Genomic DNA, 17,886 nt, shown 5'->3' on the forward strand with positions numbered 1-17,886 from the left:
GGTGGTCCAGAGAAGCCCTACTGGGCCAGCGTAGGGCCCTCCCACTCAGGACTCTAAGGAGAGGAGGCCTTTGACAACATACTTTCAAAGTAATTTTTATTCGTGCCTGTAAGAAATTCAGGTTTCAAACTGATTGCCATATCAATTATCTTGAACCTGCTTGGATATGGTTATCGTTAAGTTTCAGTAAAAAGTGCAATAATTTATCAAATCCTCAGGGTGAGAGAGGGCAGAGGAAGGCCGAGCGACATACCACAAAGTTCCTGTGCCCAGGCCTTTCGAGAGGCCCATCGTAGCTCTGCTTGTCGTCGGCTTGTACACAGCCCCCCATGTTGTGCAATGTGAACACTCCACACATCAAGCCTTTCACAAGGCTCCCGCCTGACAGGACCCAGGGAAGGGGATAATCCCTCCACATTTACATCCACAGCTTCCCCAGCGGCCTCGGCGCGGCGGTCTGGATGATATCCTCAGAGAGTGCACAGATCTCCTTGTGGACGTCTTCAATGCTTTTGGAAGCATCAATCATCTATTGCCATGGGGTGTCAGGAGAAAAAGAACGGTTAATGCTCTTCACCGTTCTTGGTGAGCATGTGGATTTCAGACAGGGCTGGGTCGGCTTTGCTTGTGTCCTTGGGACGAAGCTGACCCACATACCTGCTGCATCCCAGATGCAGAAGAAACACCCCATCCCCCTGATCGTCTTTCTCCTCCCTGTTACTCCCCCAGGCATGTGTCCATGAGGTAACTACACATCAGCTCTCCTCAGGTCTGGCTGAGGAGGCAGAGAGAGGGCAATGCCTGTGCTAGGCTACATTCCCACATCATCGGCCACAAAATTCACTCATTAAATGCTGTGTCCTCACATGGAAAGCATGAGGACCTTTGGTACCAAGGGAGCCAGCCCACGAGAAACTGGTCTCCACCGGGATGGGGGAGACTGGGAACTCAAGTCCCTCTCCTACCATCGATCTAAGTCTAGGCCAAGAACAGCCAATTCTGGAAAAGCTCCTGGGGGGTGCAGACGCACTCAGAAAAATCCAATCATGAGGTCAGACTAGGCAGAAATGAGAATGACTCCCTCCAGATCCCTGAGACCCCACACAAGTACACCCTGAAGGTCACCTCGCCAGCCACTGCTCCAGCCACATAGCTCTTATACAGAACCTTCCCAGACAGCAATACTGGATGGTGTGAGGGGTGTTAGCCACCAATTTATTTTCAAATGGTCCTGGGGAAGTTTTTGTACTAGCAACTTTTCTGAAGTATCTTATTGCTTAAAAACTTTGAAAAAGAATGCTAAAAAAAAAAAAAAAAAAAAGACAAAAAACTTTCAGATAAACAAAAGCTGAGTAGTCTATGCTAGGAGACCTGCCCTACAAGAAAAGGAAGTTCTTAAGGCTGAGGGAAACAAAACACAAAAACGTGGAAGGAGAGATGAACATAAGTGTGGGCCAGTAGGAAATACAAGTTTTCTGTTTGTTTCCTGATTCATATTCCTAGCACTCTACATTCTTGGCTTGATCCTTGCAGATGTTGAAATGTGTTATAAATTAGAATCATTGAAATCATGTGGAACTGACTCCAGGGTTCAGTGTGGGACACTCTACCAGTACAAGTGAAAGCCATGTGAGGCTCTATGTTGCTGCTCCCTCATAGGGAGGAAGGGCTCATGATCACCCCAGACAGGCCATGTGGCTCCGCATTGACCTGAGCACACCCCAGCAGCAGGCTCAGCTCCTAGGAGGGAGGTGGGGAAGCACACACCAAGTGACAGGGTCAACAGCTTAACCTTTCGGAGCTCACGGACACAGCGTGTGACCGGCAGAGGACCTGGTCAACAGAGGATAAAAGCGGCTCGCTCAAGCCTGGGGTGGCACCTGCAGAACCGCCTGACCCCTAGAGCCCAGGCATTCAGATGTGCCTGAGAGACGGCAGTGGTGGGATCTGCTTTGGCAGGACAGTAGCTCATCTACAGGGAAGGAGGAGTGAGACTGATGCCTGGGACTGAGGCCAGGGCACCGATGACGGCGCAGAGATGAAGGAGAACCCCAGCACAGGGAGATGGCTGAGCGGGCCAGGGGGTGGTGTCGGGGCTCAAGCACCCCAGGCCAGGCCAGCAGAGTCAGGAGCCGTCTCCTGCCCAGGAGCTAGTGAGGAGACAGGTACGCCCCCCACAAGTGGTGCAGGAACACCCAGGAGCTGGAACTGTGCAGGACAAGGGGCGTGAGGGAGGCAGTCTCTGACCCTAGCAGCTGAAACGGGGTGTGGACTGACCCCAAAATGAACAAAATCTGACTTCTGATGCAAGGACCTAAGCACAGACTGCAAGCTAAAGTATTACTCTTCCAGCCCTGACCGGTGTGGCTCAGTGGATAGAGCATCAGCCTGCGGACTGAAGGGTCCCAGGTTTGATTCCGGTCAAGGGCATGTACCTTGGTTGCGGGCACATCCCCAGTAGGGGGCGTGGAGGCAGCTGATCGATGTTTCTCTCTCGTGGATGTTTCTAACTCTCTAACCCTCTCCCTTCCTCTCTGTAAAAAAAAAAAAAATCAATAAAGTATATTAAAAAAACAACAAATAAAGTATTACTCTTCCAATAAGCAGGAAGGTGACCTGAGGAGTAACTCAGGGATTTTATGTTCTGGATGACAAGGTCACATGGCTAATGCTCAGCAGAGGACAGGAACCTGCTGAGCAGTCAGCTCTGGAAAGGACCCACCAGGGAGGATTGCTGCTGTGGGGCTGGTGCCTGTCAAACTGTCCACCAACCCACCTACAAGACACCCCATTTCCACACTTTGAGAAGTTGGCACTGGGACCCTGAGGGTGCCCACACTCCTGGGTGCAGCTCTGGCACCAGGGTGACTCTCACCTTCCAGTTTAAGGTCCTGTCCTCCATGAGCTGGTAGTAGCATTGCAGTGCCCGCTCCTGGAAGGCCCCATCCTCGTAGCGTTCTCGGCCGAACCCGCCCCGCTGCACAGCCTCTGCCAACCTCAGATGAAGAAACACGACCAGGTCTGGTTTGGGAAGGCCCACGTCTGGTTGCTTGCACCAATGCAGGGAGAAGTTCTGCAGCAAAGAAACCAATGATCAGATAAAGAAGCTGAATGGGGTCTAATGTGTTGTTTTAAAATCCATAAAAAAGAAATAATAATAATTAATAAATAAATAAATAAATAAATAAATAAAATAAAATCCATAAAAAAGGAAGGGAAATGAGCTACCATTTCTTGAGACAGCAAGAAGTGAGGATCCCAGTAGTGACTTGATTTTTTTAGATCGTGAATGTTTTACTGTTTCCCATGGCACCTCCTTCTGGTTTAATTTTGTGACCACATTCAAAAGTGGACAGAGCTCTGGACATTGTGGCCCAGTTGGTTGGGCATGGCCCCTTGCACAGAAATGTTGCAGGTTCAATTCCCAGTCAGGTCACATACCTGGGTGGTTGGCTCAATACCAGGTAGGGGGGGGGTGTGTAGGAGGCAGCCAGTCAATGGTCTGCTCTCACATCATTGTTTCACTTTCTCTCCCCTCTTCCTTCCTCTAAAAATCAATAAAATATCCTCTGGTGAAGATTTTTTTAAAAAAGTTATTTGGGGCCAAAACCGGTTTGGCTCAGTGGATAGAGCGTCGGCCTGCGGACTGAAGGGTCCCAGGTTCGATTCCGGTCAAGGGCATGTACCTTGGTTGCGGGCACATCCCCAGTAGGGGGTGTGCAAGAGGCAGCTGATCGATGTTTCTCTCTCATCGATGTTTCTAACTCTCTATCCCTCTCTCTTCCCCTCTGTGAAAAATCAATAAAATATATTTAAAAAAAAAAAAAGTTATTTGGGGGATGCACACTGAAGCATTTATGAAGCAAATGATGATGTGTCTGGTGGGTCACAGTACTGGGTGATCTATCATTTTCTCTGCTGGTACATATTTGAAACTTTCTAAATAAAAAGCAGGAAAAAAGGGGCAGTACAGTCACTGCCATTCTTCCTGGGACAGGAGGTCAGGAAAATATAAACAAAGCACCAGATGCTCTCACCATCTGGTCTGGACACAAGGCTGGGATGGAAAGCCCTGCTGACGGACCACCTCTGGATATGTGTGATGTGAAAACAAGCTGCAGCTACCCCAGTGTTTGCCCTTCCCTTAGATAAGACCAGATTCCAGCGGATGGACATAAGGACCACAGAACTTGCTGTGTGATGTCATGGCCTTGCTCTGGACAGTCACACTAGTGGTGTCCCACCGGGCTGGGCAGCACTCACCTCCTTGGCATTGGTAAAGGCAACACCAGAAAACGCATATCTGTCCACGATGAGGGTGATGCCCTGGCTCAACTTCTCCTTAATCAATGGCCTAAAAAAATAGAAAATGCTTCTGAGCCATGGACCCAGCTCCACATCCCCAGAACCGTCATGTGACAATCATCCTGATGACAATTCAGTAATTCAGTAACCTGGCAGGGATTGCAGGCCAGTGATTTGTGACCTTATTCTTATTTAAAAATTAAAAAAAAAAAGAGCTCTGGATCTCCTCCTAGATGCCACACAGGCACTCCCAGCAAAGCCCAATGTGAAACACAAGTCCCCTAATGAACCACAGACATCACTGACAAAGACAGTAGGGAAGCCTGTGGGCAAGAGAGTGGAGCAGTAGACTCAGCCAGGAGATGATGCTGAGAACATTCTCACAGGTGACAGTAGCTTAGGAAGATGTGCAAAGACAAAGGTCTGACATCAGCAAGAAGCGTCGCTTGCACTTGGAGGAACAAAAGGATTTTTGCCACCTGTGACCCAGAGAAGCCCACAGAAGAGTAGGGATGGGGGATCACACTTGCAACAGCGAGATGCAGTTCTCATCACAGCTTCATCTGTGACCACAAGCCATTAAAAAACTACCTAACCTGCAAACAGGAAGTATGGCACATGCACAACAGAGAAGATGCAACTGTATAAAGAATGAGAAAGTCCTAACCGGTTTGGCTCAGTGGATGGAGGGTCGCCTGTGGCCTGAAGGGTCCCTGGTTTGATTCCAGTCAAGAGCACATGCCGGGTTGCGGGCTTGATCCCCAGTAGGGGGCGTGCAGGAGGCAGCCTATCAATGATTCTCTCATCATTGATGTTTCTCTCTCCCTCTCCTTTCCTCTCTGAAATCAATAAAAATATTTTTTAAAAAAATGAGAAAGACGTCCATAAGAAGATATAAACCAGTCTCCTAATGTGTCACTAATAAAGCAAAGTACAAACAAGTACATATGGCTGACTACCTTTTCAATAAGGTATATCACACACACACACACACAAAAAAAAAAAGTTATCAGGACGATACATACCTATCTGCTTATTTTATAAATAAATAAATACATAAGGAGGGGACACTATTCCCCACAGTGGAGGACAGGTGTTGGACAGATGGGAAATGGGTAGGGCAGTGACATATTTTGTATGGTTTTAACTTTTAGAACCATATATTTTTGAATTCAAAAATGAAAATTAAAACAAAGATGAAAGAAACCCTAAAATTGTATAGTTGAATGAACCTAACTATATCCCACATGAACACACAGGGAAAACCTGCCCCAGAGACTTAACACAGCACTCTCTGTGCCCATGTGCTAAGGACAGAGCTGCCCACCACCTTGACCACTACAAGGCTCTTACAGAGGTGTGGACTGCAGGCGGGCAGGTCCCCTAATGAACTACTCTCAGTGATGTCTGTGGTTCAGTAGGGAACTTGTTTTACTGTGAACTTAAATTCATCAAAGATATAAACAAGAAAACTGTGGGGGAGCCCTGTGATTCTGGACTGCAACAGGTGTTAGCATGAACTGAGTTTCAGTGTAGATATGTACAGTCATCCCCCTATCTGCAAGAGATACATTCTAGGATCCCAGGGGATGCCTGAAACCAGATAGTACCAAACCCTATATATACTGTTTTTTCACACACACACACACACACACACACACACACACACACACACACAATAAAGTTGAATTTATAAATTGGGCAATTTTATAAGTAGACTTGTTCCTACTGTAGCTTTACCTCAGCATGTTTTCTTTCCTTGAGTGAAAAACTTTCACCTTTCACTTAAAGAGCCCTTATTTCTTCTTTGGCACATGCAAATTGCCAGCATAACTACTCTTCCCCCCGCCCCCGCCCCCCCGCTCAACTACTTTTGAGCTTTGGGGCCATCATTAAGTAAAATAAGCCGAAACCGGTTTAGCTCGGTGGATAGAGCATCGGTCTGCGGACTGAAGGGTCCCAGGTTCGATTCCGGTCAAGGGCATGTACATTGGTTGCGGGCACATCCCCGGTAGGGGGTGTGCAGGAGGCGGCTGGTAGATGTTTCTCTCTCATCGATGTTTCTAGCTCTCTATGTTTCTACCTCTCCCTTCCTCTCTGTAAAAAATCAATGGAATATATTTAAAAAAAAAAAAATCATAGGTGACGGTTGGTGAAAGGCTTATGGGAATTCTTGGTACTAGTCTTACAACCTTTCCAGCTGACTGAACTTATTTCATAATAAGTTTAAAAACAGGCAGAGTAGCCGAGACCGGTTTGGCTCAGTGGATAGAGTGTTGACCTGCGGACTGAAAGGTCCCGGGTTTGATTCCGGTCAAGGGCATGTACCTTGGTTGCGGGCACATCCCCAGTGGGGGTTGTGCAGGAGGCAGCTGATCGATGTTTCTCTATCATCAATGTTTCTGGCTCTCTGTCCCTCTCTCTTCCTCTCTGTGAAAAATCAATAAAATATATTTTAAAAAAAACAAAAACAGGCAGAGTAGTAAATTACTATGAGAAGTAAGAGAAATCACTTATTTCTAGGGATACTTTCCTACATGGAGATAGTTAAGGCATAGAGGATAGGAAGGTTTTGGTAAAAGGAAATAGGGCGGGATCTGAAGGGTGTTACCCCCATTGTTTTGAAGTATTTTTTTTTTAATATTTTATTGATTTTTTACAGAGAGGAAGGGAGAGAGATAGAGAGTCAGAAACATCGATCAGCTGCCTCCTGCACAGATGTGCCCGCAACCAAGGTACATGCCCTTGACCGGAATCGAACCCGGGACCCTTCAGTCCGCAGGCCGACGCTCTATCCACTGAGCCAAACCAGCTTCGGCTGTTTTGAAGTATTTGCAGGGACCACCATCTACCCAGTTCAGATGAAGCAAAACTAAGGATGAAAGATTAAATGGCTGGAGGAAATCATTTTCCGCACAAAGTGCTTCAAGTACAAGGATGAATTCAAAACAGCTGAGGCTTACCAAGCACTTGCTCCCACCCTGCCTGGCCGACTTCAGGTGACTGTCACACCAGACCTACAAGGGGCACTGTTATGCCAATGATGAAGCTGTGGTTTTGGGCTGAGCAAGACCAAAGTCACACAGATGGTGGGCAATGGTACCATTTGTGAACTCAGCACCTGACCTATCACCCAAGGACTTCCAAGTCTTAGGAACGCTAATCTGACAGTAGTGGCCGGAATGATCTGCAAAGGGAACTGTGTGTTGTGGCAGAACAGAGGGACAACCGACAGGAGGTCTTTTCCACACCAGGGACAAGACTACTATTTAGGAAATAGCATTATTTCTCACTTTGAATTGGGCCTACATTACTTTTCTACAAAGCCACAAAAATAAAACAAAATAAAATCAGAACAAATATATCCATAAATTGCAGATGTGAGATTATAAAAATGGTGTTGGTGTCTTAAGAGTGGTATTACAGTGGGGAAGGCCTTTCCAAGCAAGACAGCAAGCTAAGCAGAGGAGAGCAGAGCACTGTCCCTGCTTATAAGAGGGACAATGCAAAACCCCTGAATGTCCATCAACATCTGCTGTGAACGCCCTTCTGGAGAGCAGGCTACAGCATAGGAAAGAGTGAGAAGAGAGGCCTCCTTCAGATATCAAAGGTCTGTAAGGCAGTTAGAAAGCAGCTGCATAGTAGGTTCCCATTTATTTATAACGAAACAACTCCAATGTGTTATCTACATACGTGTAAATGGAAACAAGAGCCTCTGAAAGCACACACCATATAGTTAAATGTTGAGAGGACTCTTGAGATGTAAAACAAAAAGGGGTTGGGAGAGGATAAGATACCAACCTAAAATGTGAACCTCAGTTAAACAAAGATATAATCAAGAAAACTGTGGAGGGCCCTAACTGGTTTGGCTCAGTGGATAGAGGGTTGGCCTGCGGACTGAAGGGTCCCAGGTTCAATTCCAGTCAAGGGCATGAACCTTGGTTTCAGGCACATCTCCAGTAGGGGGTGTGCAGGAGGCAGCTGATTGATGTTTCTCTCTCATTGATGTTTCTAACTCTCTATCCCTTTCCCTTCCTCTCTGTAAAAAATCAATAAAAATAGATTTTAAAAAATAAAACTGTGGGGGAGCAGGAAGGGACAGGAGTATTGGACAATTTAGTATTTTCTGATAACCCTTTCTGTAAACCTAAAGCTACCTAAAGGAAATTAATTAATTGACTAAAAGAGGTGGTGGGCAGGAGGCAGGAAAAGCATTAATCAGTGCTCTTTGGGAGTACACAGCGATTAGATCTGGTCACAGGACTGGTGACTAAAAGAACCTTGTAAAGGTACAGCCTCCAGCATCACTGTCCACCGCCATCCTGAATCTCAAGAGGGAGAAAAGCACTGGGGGAGAGATGGAGGGCAATGGTATTACACTTGTTCCCAGCGGTTTGCAGAGAAAAGTAGGTGCACCGAGTGATCCTCCACCTCACTCTTCTTTTCCAAGTAAGAACTCAGAAGTCTGCCAATTTCAGTTGATCTTTCTAAAAAGAGAGAGAGAGAGAAACACACAAAAGTAAGGCTTTCCATCTACATTAGAACAGTTTGAACTTAACTTCTGGTCCTAAACCGGCAGTCAGACATCCCCTGAGGGGTCCCAGATTGGAGAGGGTGCAAGCTGGGCTGAGGGACACCCCTCCACCCCCAATGCACGAATTTTGTACACAGGGCCTCTAGTGATAGTATATTTTTTTTAAAAAATAAACAGAAATCTGAGACATGGATTATAAAACAGCACCAGCAATCCCGACCTTTCCCGCCCGCAGCTCTGCACAGGGAGTCGCTGTCTGCACAGGGCCCACGCGACAGCCTAGTGAAACACGGGGGAAAATGGGAGATATCTGTAATACTATCAACAATAAAAAATAAAACAAGCAAAAACAAAACACCCCTAGCAAACTTTTGGGGATGACAGATACAGTTTTGATTGTGAAGACAGTTTCACGGGTGTATAATTATGTCGAAGCTCATCAACCACACACTTCCCACATATGCACGTTACTGTAAATCAATTACAGATCAATACAGCTGTGCAAAAAAAAGGGGGGCACGGATGCATCAATACTGACGGACAGGACACAGAGACCACAGGAATAACAAGTGAGAAAGCCAATAATGTCCACAGACGGCAACCACAGAGCTCCAGGTAAACCATCTCTGCACAGGTCGATTAAAGTAAGGTCGGCATGAGGCTCGGTTTCTTCATTCCCAGACACCTTTGGATGAGACCACAGCCAACCGGCCCTCAATAACAACTCGGCAGATTCGGGGGAGACCCGGGCGGGGCGAACACATTCGGTCCCCGGATCTGCGTTCCCCCTGCTCCCAACAGTGCTCCAGCCCCCGGGCTCCCGCCGCCCGACCTTTCCCGCCCGCAGCTCCCCACCGCCTGCCAGGCCCGCCCGAGCGCTCTACCCACCCGGGAAGCGTAGCAGCTCGGCGCGATGGCCGGCGGCGCATAGCGCGGCCACCAGCTTACGGCTCTGCGTGCTCTTCCCGGCACGGTCGACGCCTTCCAGCACGATGAGCGCCCCGCGCCGTCCCGCCATGGCTGCGTCCCCGCCGCCCTCCCGGGCTCCAAAATACCGCGCCGTCGCGCGGAGCTTCCATTGGCTGGCGTCAGCGGCGCGTGCTAGGATTGGCTGCTATTTTCCATCGTTGGTCGGATTGGCTAGAGCTGACGAGGGGGGCGGAGCGAGAACGGCTGTTCGCACCGCTTCTTCCGGCGGAGTCCCCGCCTATAGGCCGGAAGCGGGACTTAGTGCTCGGTGGCGCCAGGAAACTAGGCTGAGGCGCGTGGGCCGGAGGCTCGGGCCCGGGAGGGCTAGAGGCGAGTCCGCGTCGAGCTGCGGCCGAAGGGCGGCGCGGGCCGCAGGCAGGTCTCGCGAGCAGGCCGTGTATTGTAACGCCCGCCGGTCACGCCCGCTCCGTCGGTGTCCAGCAGCGCTGGGAGTCGCTGTCTGCACAGGGCCCACCCGACAGCCTAGTGAAACACGGGCCTGCCAAGCTCCGAGACTTCCACTTGCAAAGACTACGTGTGCACACTCACAGGAGAAAGGAAAGAAGGGCGGTCGTTTCGTCTGTGACATGTGGCCACCGACCAGGAGCGGTCCCTGTCGTAGGGAGGCGACACGTCTGGTCTGAGCATCTAGAGAGCGGCATCTAGAGAGCGTTCAGTCATGTTTGCTGCTCTTGTCTCAGGGTGCGGCGGCATCTTCCAGGTGACACTGCGCACTTGGGGGTGCCGCCTTCCTCTCCTAACAAGCGCACTTTTCCCACATGAGGGGTCAGCCCTCTGACCTGTCTAAACCTTATCACCCCGAAGGCCGGTCCCCGATACCATCACATTGTGGGGACACGAGTACTCAGAACGGAGCAAGCCAGGAATTAGGTTTTCTAGAATGTCTGTGTCGTGCTGGCTTAGGTTGCCCTTAGAGGCACTGGTACAAACTTTGGAGGCCACTGTTTTGGGCAGGTGGATGCAGCAGAAATGTAGATGTGAAATTCCAGGCTGTTCTCTAGTGAGCTGTTGAGAACCACCTGCCTCGCTGCTGCAGACCAAGAAGAGGTCCGTGAGTCACCGCCTTTAGGGTTGAGAATGGCAGTGGCTTCCCGTCCGCCGGTTCAGCGCCTGGGCTGAAGACCTTGGGGCCATTTCCAACCTTTCCTCCCCTCCACCCTACCCCCCACCCCCTTCTCTCGGTGGTTGCGGAAGCCCAATGATAGTATTACCCAAGATACGTACAGTGAGTTTTGGAAGGGTGATAGATTATATTGTTTCCAATTATTTGCTTCCTTCCTTGATGTTGAGCTTGGCCATGTGACTTCCAAGCTGCTGTAAAGTAATCACAGCTGACAGCACCCGTTCAGGCAGAAGCTTTGAAAGCAGTTTGGTTCACCCATCCCCCATGTGAGAGCAGCTTGCGTGCAATTAGGGCTGCTTTTTCATTCTGAATTCTGGAATAAGACATATGGCCACAGCAAAGCTACAGCCACTGCAGCTGATAGGTAGCTCCAGTAAGAAAAACTGAGTTAAGTCACTGAGACTTTGGGGTTCTTTGTTACTGTAGCAGGACCCAATGAAAGCTCATGACAGAATGACTGTTGCTTAATACCGCTTTACGTAGGTAAGCAATAGCCTGTTGTCTCATTGATGTCTTCTGAAATGTCCATCTCCTGCCCTAGCAGGTTTGGCTCAGTGGATAGAGCTTCGGCCTGTGGACCAAAGGGTCCCAGGTTAGATTCCCATCAAGGACAGGTACCTCGATTACAGGCTCCTCCCCCACCCAGGCCCTGAGGCAACCAATCCATGTGTTTCTCTCACATCGATATTTCTGTCTTTCCCTCCCACTCTCTCTCAAAAAAAAAAAAAAAAAATCAATGGAAAAATATCCTCGGGTGAGGATTAACAAAAAATAAATAAAATACCCCTTAAAAAAAATAAAATGTCCATCTCCTTGCCTTCAAAAGGAGGAAGGGATTCGAGAGAGGACCCTCCCGGCATTGGATAAGTCTCAGTGCTGGAGGCAGTTAGACATGACAGACAAGGAAGATGGGCCAGGTATAGGCATCAGGGGGGAAAGCCCCAGGTGCCTAACAATGGACAATCAATTGTAGAGTGGGACCTTGCCCCCAGGGTAACTTTTCCTCCCCTAGCACATCACTGGTCAAGAGGTTTGGACCCCCTGACCTTTCCTCCCTAGAAATAACATCTAGGCCTCAAATTGTATTTCAGCTCCAGGCCCAGATAAGCAATAAAACCAGCCACACATGGAATAAAGACCCCCTGCCCTGGTGCCAACCAATCAGTGGAGACCACAACCCTGAAAGGATGCACCTGGAAAACTGCTGAATATTAAGATCCTTCCCTGGGACCTCCCCTAAAATCTCCACCCTTAAAACCCCAGGTACATTATCATTCCTCACCACCAAGCTCCAAATAAAGGTTCTCTTACAGTTTGGGTCTTGCTCTGAATCCTTTCCTAGCCAGAACCCAAGTACCAAGGTTGCTGAACCCAGGTTTGGTCTGACCCCACTGGTCAGACACCTGGACAGCCTTGTACCACATCTGTAGGACCAGCTCACCAGGCAGATGGGAACCTTTGTGAATACACAGCTGTCCTGGTCACCCATGAAAATAGAGGGGACCTGGCTGATGGGGCCTTGCATACTGAGTAGGGAGATGGGGTGCGCTTTTTAATGCAGAAATGGCTAAGCCAGCACAAGTAGTTTGTTACTAAGCTACAACAAGTGAAGGAGCACAACATGAGAAGTGGCATGTGCTCCTTCAACTTTGCTTCCTCTTCTTCCAACATGTCATGCCTTTTTTAAAAAAAAATTGTGTGTGTGTGTGTGTGTGTGTATCATGCCTTTTTAAAATATATATTTGTTGATTTCAGAAAGGGAGAGGGCGAGATAGAAACACCAATGATGAGAGAGAATCTCCCAGCACCCCCCCCCCCCACACACACACACACACACACTGGGGATTAAACCTGAAACCCTGGCATGTGCCCTGACCAGGAATTGAACCAAGACCTCCTGGTTCATAGGTGAACACTCAACCACTGAACCACTCCGGCCGGGCTATCATGCCTCTCTTTTATCAGGATGCCTTTAACTGCGCAGACCAGAATATTAGCCTGACTGTGGTATTCAATTATCTCAAATAACACAAAACCTAGATGAGGCAGCCAAGCACTCCTGCTGCTCAGTGATGTCAAATGTTGTCAAAAGATGTCAGCACCTTAGCAGTTCTCTTAGCTTTTCCTTCCTGGTCACTGTGACTGCTGTACCTCCAGGCCTCAGGTCCTCACCTCGTAGCCCTGACATGGGCATACACAAGCCTTTGCACCTGGACATGCACTCTTCTTCGTGCCCTGCTACCCTGACCTGATGTAGCACAGTCTGCCTGGAGCAGTGCAAGTAGGAAGGATCTCTTCACCCTACCTTCTGATAGGCAGGTGGGCACAAGGGTGTCCACTCTGTGGAGGACATGATGGGATGCTGTGTGTTTTTTTATTTTATTTTATTGATTTTTTACAGAGAGGAAGGGAGAGGGATAGAGAGTTGGAAACATCGATGAGAGAGAAATGATGAGAGAGAAACATCAATCAGCCGCCTCCTGCACACCCCCGGCCAGGAATGTACCCACAACCAAGGTACATGCCCTTGACCGGAATCAAACCTGGGATCCTTCAGTCCGCAGGCCGATGCTCTATCCACTGAGCCAAACCGGTTAGGGCAGGGATGCTGTGTTTGAATGTTTTTGGAGACAGGTGAAACAAAATTGGTCCAAAGTTGCTGAAACTGGCAGGTGCCTGGGATTCATTAGGTTTTTCTCTACTTTTGTATTTGAGATTTTCCATTAAAAAAAAATAAAAGGACTCAAACCCTTGCACTGTTCTGTTGCTCAGTGTGCTATACCTTCCATCTCACAGGAGCTATCAGACATCCACCAAAGTCTCTCTCTTAGCTAGGCTCATAACAAACACCACAGATGGGCAGCTTAGACAGCAGATCTATTTTCTCACAGTTCTGGAGGCTGGAAGTCCAAGATCAAGGCAGCAGGAGGGTTGATGTTGGTCAGAGTTCTCCCTTTGGGTTGCAGATGCCTGTGTCCTCACCTGACTTTCCACTGTAAGGTGTTGGGGAGAGAGAGCTCTGGTGTCTTCCTTTTAATTCTCCAACTACAGTCACATTAAGGGTTTAGGATTCAGCCTAAGAATAATTTGGGGGGAGTGGGGATATTCAGTCCATAGCACTCACCTACTTCCAGAAGAATAGATTGTGCTGGGCACACCACTGCCCTACCAGAATCCATTTCCCAGCCTCCATTGCAGTTAGATGTGCCTAGGTGTCTAAGTTACCACCAATGAAATGTGAGAAGTGGCATGTGCTCCTTCAAATAGCAAACTGAACACTGTCCCTATTCCCTGCCCTGCCCTCCTTGCAACCCAGCCTTGACCATGAAGACAATGACGAGGCCCTTTAGGAGCAGACACCACTTGGAAGGAATCTGGGTTTCTGTGACCCCATGGGCATGGCCATCTGCCCCTGGACAATTACATAAGAAATAAAACTTTTTTCTAAGCCACTGGATTTGGTTGGGTTTCTTGGTTAGAGTAGCTTAGCCTTCCCCTAAAACTCTGGTTCTCAACTGGGGACTTTTTTTTTTCTTACTAATGCTCACCTGAGGTTATTTTTTCCATTGATTTTTAGAGAGAGTGTAAGGTGGGTAGAGGAAGCTGCTAAACAGCCTACAAGACACAGGACAGCCCCACAGCAGAGAATCAGATCCCAAATGTCATAGTCTTAAGATTGAGCAATGCTGCTCCAGAGTATAGAGCAATGAGAAGAAAGTAAGGGAGTTGGCTCTCATTTGGCAGCTTCTAAAACAGGGTCCCTGTAAAAGAATTCATCAGTTTTCTTTTTCTTTTTTTAAAATATATTTCTTTATTGATTTCAGACAGGAAGGGAGGAGAGAGAGATAGAAACATCAATGATGAGAGATAGTTATTGATTGGCTGCCTCTTGCACGCCCCCTACTGGGGATCAAGGCATGTGCCCTTGGCCGGAATCGAACCCAGGCATGTGCCCTTGGCCGGAATCGAACCTGGGACCCTTCAGTCCACAGGCCGACGCTCTATCCACTGAGCCAAGCTGGCTAGGGCTTCATCAGTTTTCTTATATGAGTGAATGACAAACTGCCATCTGGAAAATGTTATTTTCAGTATATGATATATGAAGGGCACAATATGTGATTTATTTTCTATAATAATAATAATTATATTTTTAGACGAGAACAACAAATAGCCAACAAATATGTAAAAATATGTTTAGCCTCACTTAAAATCAAAGAAATACAAATTAAACACCGAAGTGGATTTTTGTTTCTTTCTTTTTTTTCCCTTTTTTTAAAATATATTTTATTGATTTTTTACAGAGACGAAGGGAGAGGGATAGAGAGTCAGAAACATCGATCAGCTGCCTCCTGCACACCTCCCACTGGGGATGTGCCTGCAACCAAGGTACATGCCCTTGACCGGAATCGAACCCGGGACCTTTCAGTCCGCAGGCCTACGCTCTATCCACTGAGCCAAACCGGTTAGGGTTGGTTATTTCTTTTTCTATCATGTTAGCAAAGATAAAGCCTGATGGAATCTAAGGTTAACAAAAGTGTGGAAACATCCTTAGTAGAGAGTTAGTTCATTTAAAATTATCAGCACTTAGAAAATACAATACTCTGAGCCCTGGCCACTGTTGCTCAGTTGGTTGAGCATCATCCCATGCACTGGGTTTCGGGCTTGATTCACAGTAGGGTGTGTGCAGGAGGCAGCTGATGGATGTTTCTCTCACATCAATGTTTCTCTCTCTCTCTAAAAATCAATAAAAATATTTAAAAAAACCCACCTGTGCATGGCCTGGCAGTGTGGCTCAATGGTTGAGAGTTGACCTATGAATCAAGAGGTCAAGGTTGGATTCCTGGTCAAGGTACATGCCCAGGGTGAGGGCTCAATCCCCAGTAGGGAGTGTACAGGAGGCAGCCCATTAATGATTCTCTCTCATCATTGATGTTTCTAACTATCCCTCTCCCTTCCTCTCTGAAATCAATAAAAATATATTTAAAAAAACAAACAGAAACCCTGCACATGAGTAAGGAAAGCAGCTTTATTCTTGACAAAACTTGGAAGCAACCTAGATGTTCTTCAATAGGTGAATGGAAAAACTGTGGTACATACAGAAAATGAAATATCTGGCTATTAAGAAGAAAGAATCTATAAAGCCAGGAAAGGGCATAGAGGAAACTTAAATGCATACAGTATTACTAAGTGAAAAAAGCTAACCTGAAAGGTTACATACTGTATAATTCCAACTATATGATACTCTGGAAAAGGCAAAACTATAGAGATAGTAGACAGATCAGAGTTTGCCAGGGGTTGTGGGGGGAGGAGGGATGAACAGGCAGAGCACAGGGAATTTTTAGGGTAGAGAAACTTCTGTATGATACTGTAATGGTGGGTACTTAACAAAATTGTACAACAAAGTGAACCTTAATGTGAACTATGGACTTTAGTTAATAATGATGTATCAATGTTGTTTCATCAATCCTAATAATGAACCACACCAATACAAAATGTTTATATTGGAGAAAACCCAGTTCATGTTTCTGTGGAAGGGTTATACAAGAACTCTATTTTCTTCTAAATTTTTCTGAGAGCCCCAAACTACTCTAAAAAATAAAGCCTATTTTAAAAAAGCCTTAGCCACTTAAAACAATAAAAAAATAAGGGTAGTATTTAGTTATGTATGCATGCGTGTGGGCATCTTCTCATCAAGCATTAAATGGGGCCAGAAAGAATGCACCCAAACTGCTACCATTTGGATTCAAAGGTGAATAAGACAGTCACAGTCCAGTACCTTCCAGAGGTGGGGAAAACTCCTTTGTAAGTTCCTGGATAGTTTGAATTTTCATAATGAATGTAAAGTGGGCAAAAACGTTTCAATTTTTAAAAATTTCGGGTTTAGGTGTCAACGTAAGAAACATTCAAACCTGTAGAGAATTTTTGTGAGTTTATTTGAGCCGAACTGTCCACAATTGCTGGGAAGCAAAATCTCAATGGATTGAGAAAATGCTCCAGAGAATGGCAGTTTCACACCTTATTTTATACATTATAATAAAAATACAAGAGTGGGTCACAAGAAATCTGTTGGTAATAGATTAGGGAGGCAAGAGAAAGCAAAGCAGGAGAAACCTCTGGGATTGGATAAAAAGTATAATGACAGACATATACATTTTTTAAATAGGTGGGTGCAGGATAGTTAACAGTCAACAATTAACTCAGTAAGGAGAGGATTTGTGGTCTTGCTCTGTTGCAGTACCTATGTTTTGAGGGGTCTGGAAAAGAAATCACTTTGACATTCCAAACATATGTTATCCTAGATGCAAAAAGACGACAGGTTTAAGGTGAAAATTTACCTGTCAGGGAAGAGTCTAGCCTAGGACATGATTACCCACCATAAACTGATTTTAGTTAAAAAGTTTTAATCTCAGACCATCCTTTGTGGTTATTTTAGGTTTCTGAGTTTGTAAGGCCAGCATGCAGGCCTGCCCTGAGCTTTCCAGGTTTAGTATGTGGCCCCTTTTCGTCCACATAGAGAAGGGGGTACTTTTTTTTTTTTTTTTAACTTTTGAAAGGGATAGATTGATGAGAGAAAAATCAATGGGCTGTCTCCTATAGGGCCCCCCCTGGGGATGAGCCCTACACCCAGGCAAGTGCCCTGAGGTGGAATCAACTGGTGATCTCTTAGTGCATGGGAGGATATTCAACCAACTGAGCCACACCGCTGGGCGGGGGCTGGTGTTATATATGCATTTTCAATAAGAAAACTCATTGGTCAGGGCTACCTGAACCCCAAGGGAGGAGGAAGGGGGTGTGCGGTTCCGGGTCCTGGATCCTTCCATCCAGAAACCAGTGGTCCCTCCCGCACGCGGGGGTCGCGCAGAGCCCCTTCCCTGCACCCCCGTGAGGGGCCTCGGGGCGGCTAGCGCTGGGCCCAGCGTTTTCCTGACCCCTA

At 47.1% G+C, this 17,886-nt stretch overlaps 1 protein-coding gene across 1 annotated transcript; it reads right to left on the minus strand.

Annotated features, from left to right (window-relative positions):
- Positions 1-89: 89 nt before the first annotated feature.
- DTYMK (deoxythymidylate kinase) lies at positions 90-9,875 on the minus strand. Its single transcript, XM_079782292.1, has 5 exons — positions 9,728-9,875; positions 8,684-8,792; positions 4,264-4,354; positions 2,876-3,073; positions 90-529 (listed from the first exon to the last, which is right to left on the minus strand). Exons 1-5 carry the CDS (start codon positions 9,855-9,857, stop codon positions 419-421), a joined length of 639 nt encoding a protein of 212 aa, XP_079638418.1. The 5' UTR covers positions 9,858-9,875; the 3' UTR covers positions 90-418.
- Between the last annotated feature and the right edge of the window lie 8,011 nt (positions 9,876-17,886).

This window comes from Cnephaeus nilssonii, assembly GCF_951640355.1.
Source record: "Cnephaeus nilssonii genome assembly, chromosome: 10".
Classification (NCBI taxonomy): Eukaryota; Metazoa; Chordata; class Mammalia; order Chiroptera; family Vespertilionidae; genus Cnephaeus; species Cnephaeus nilssonii.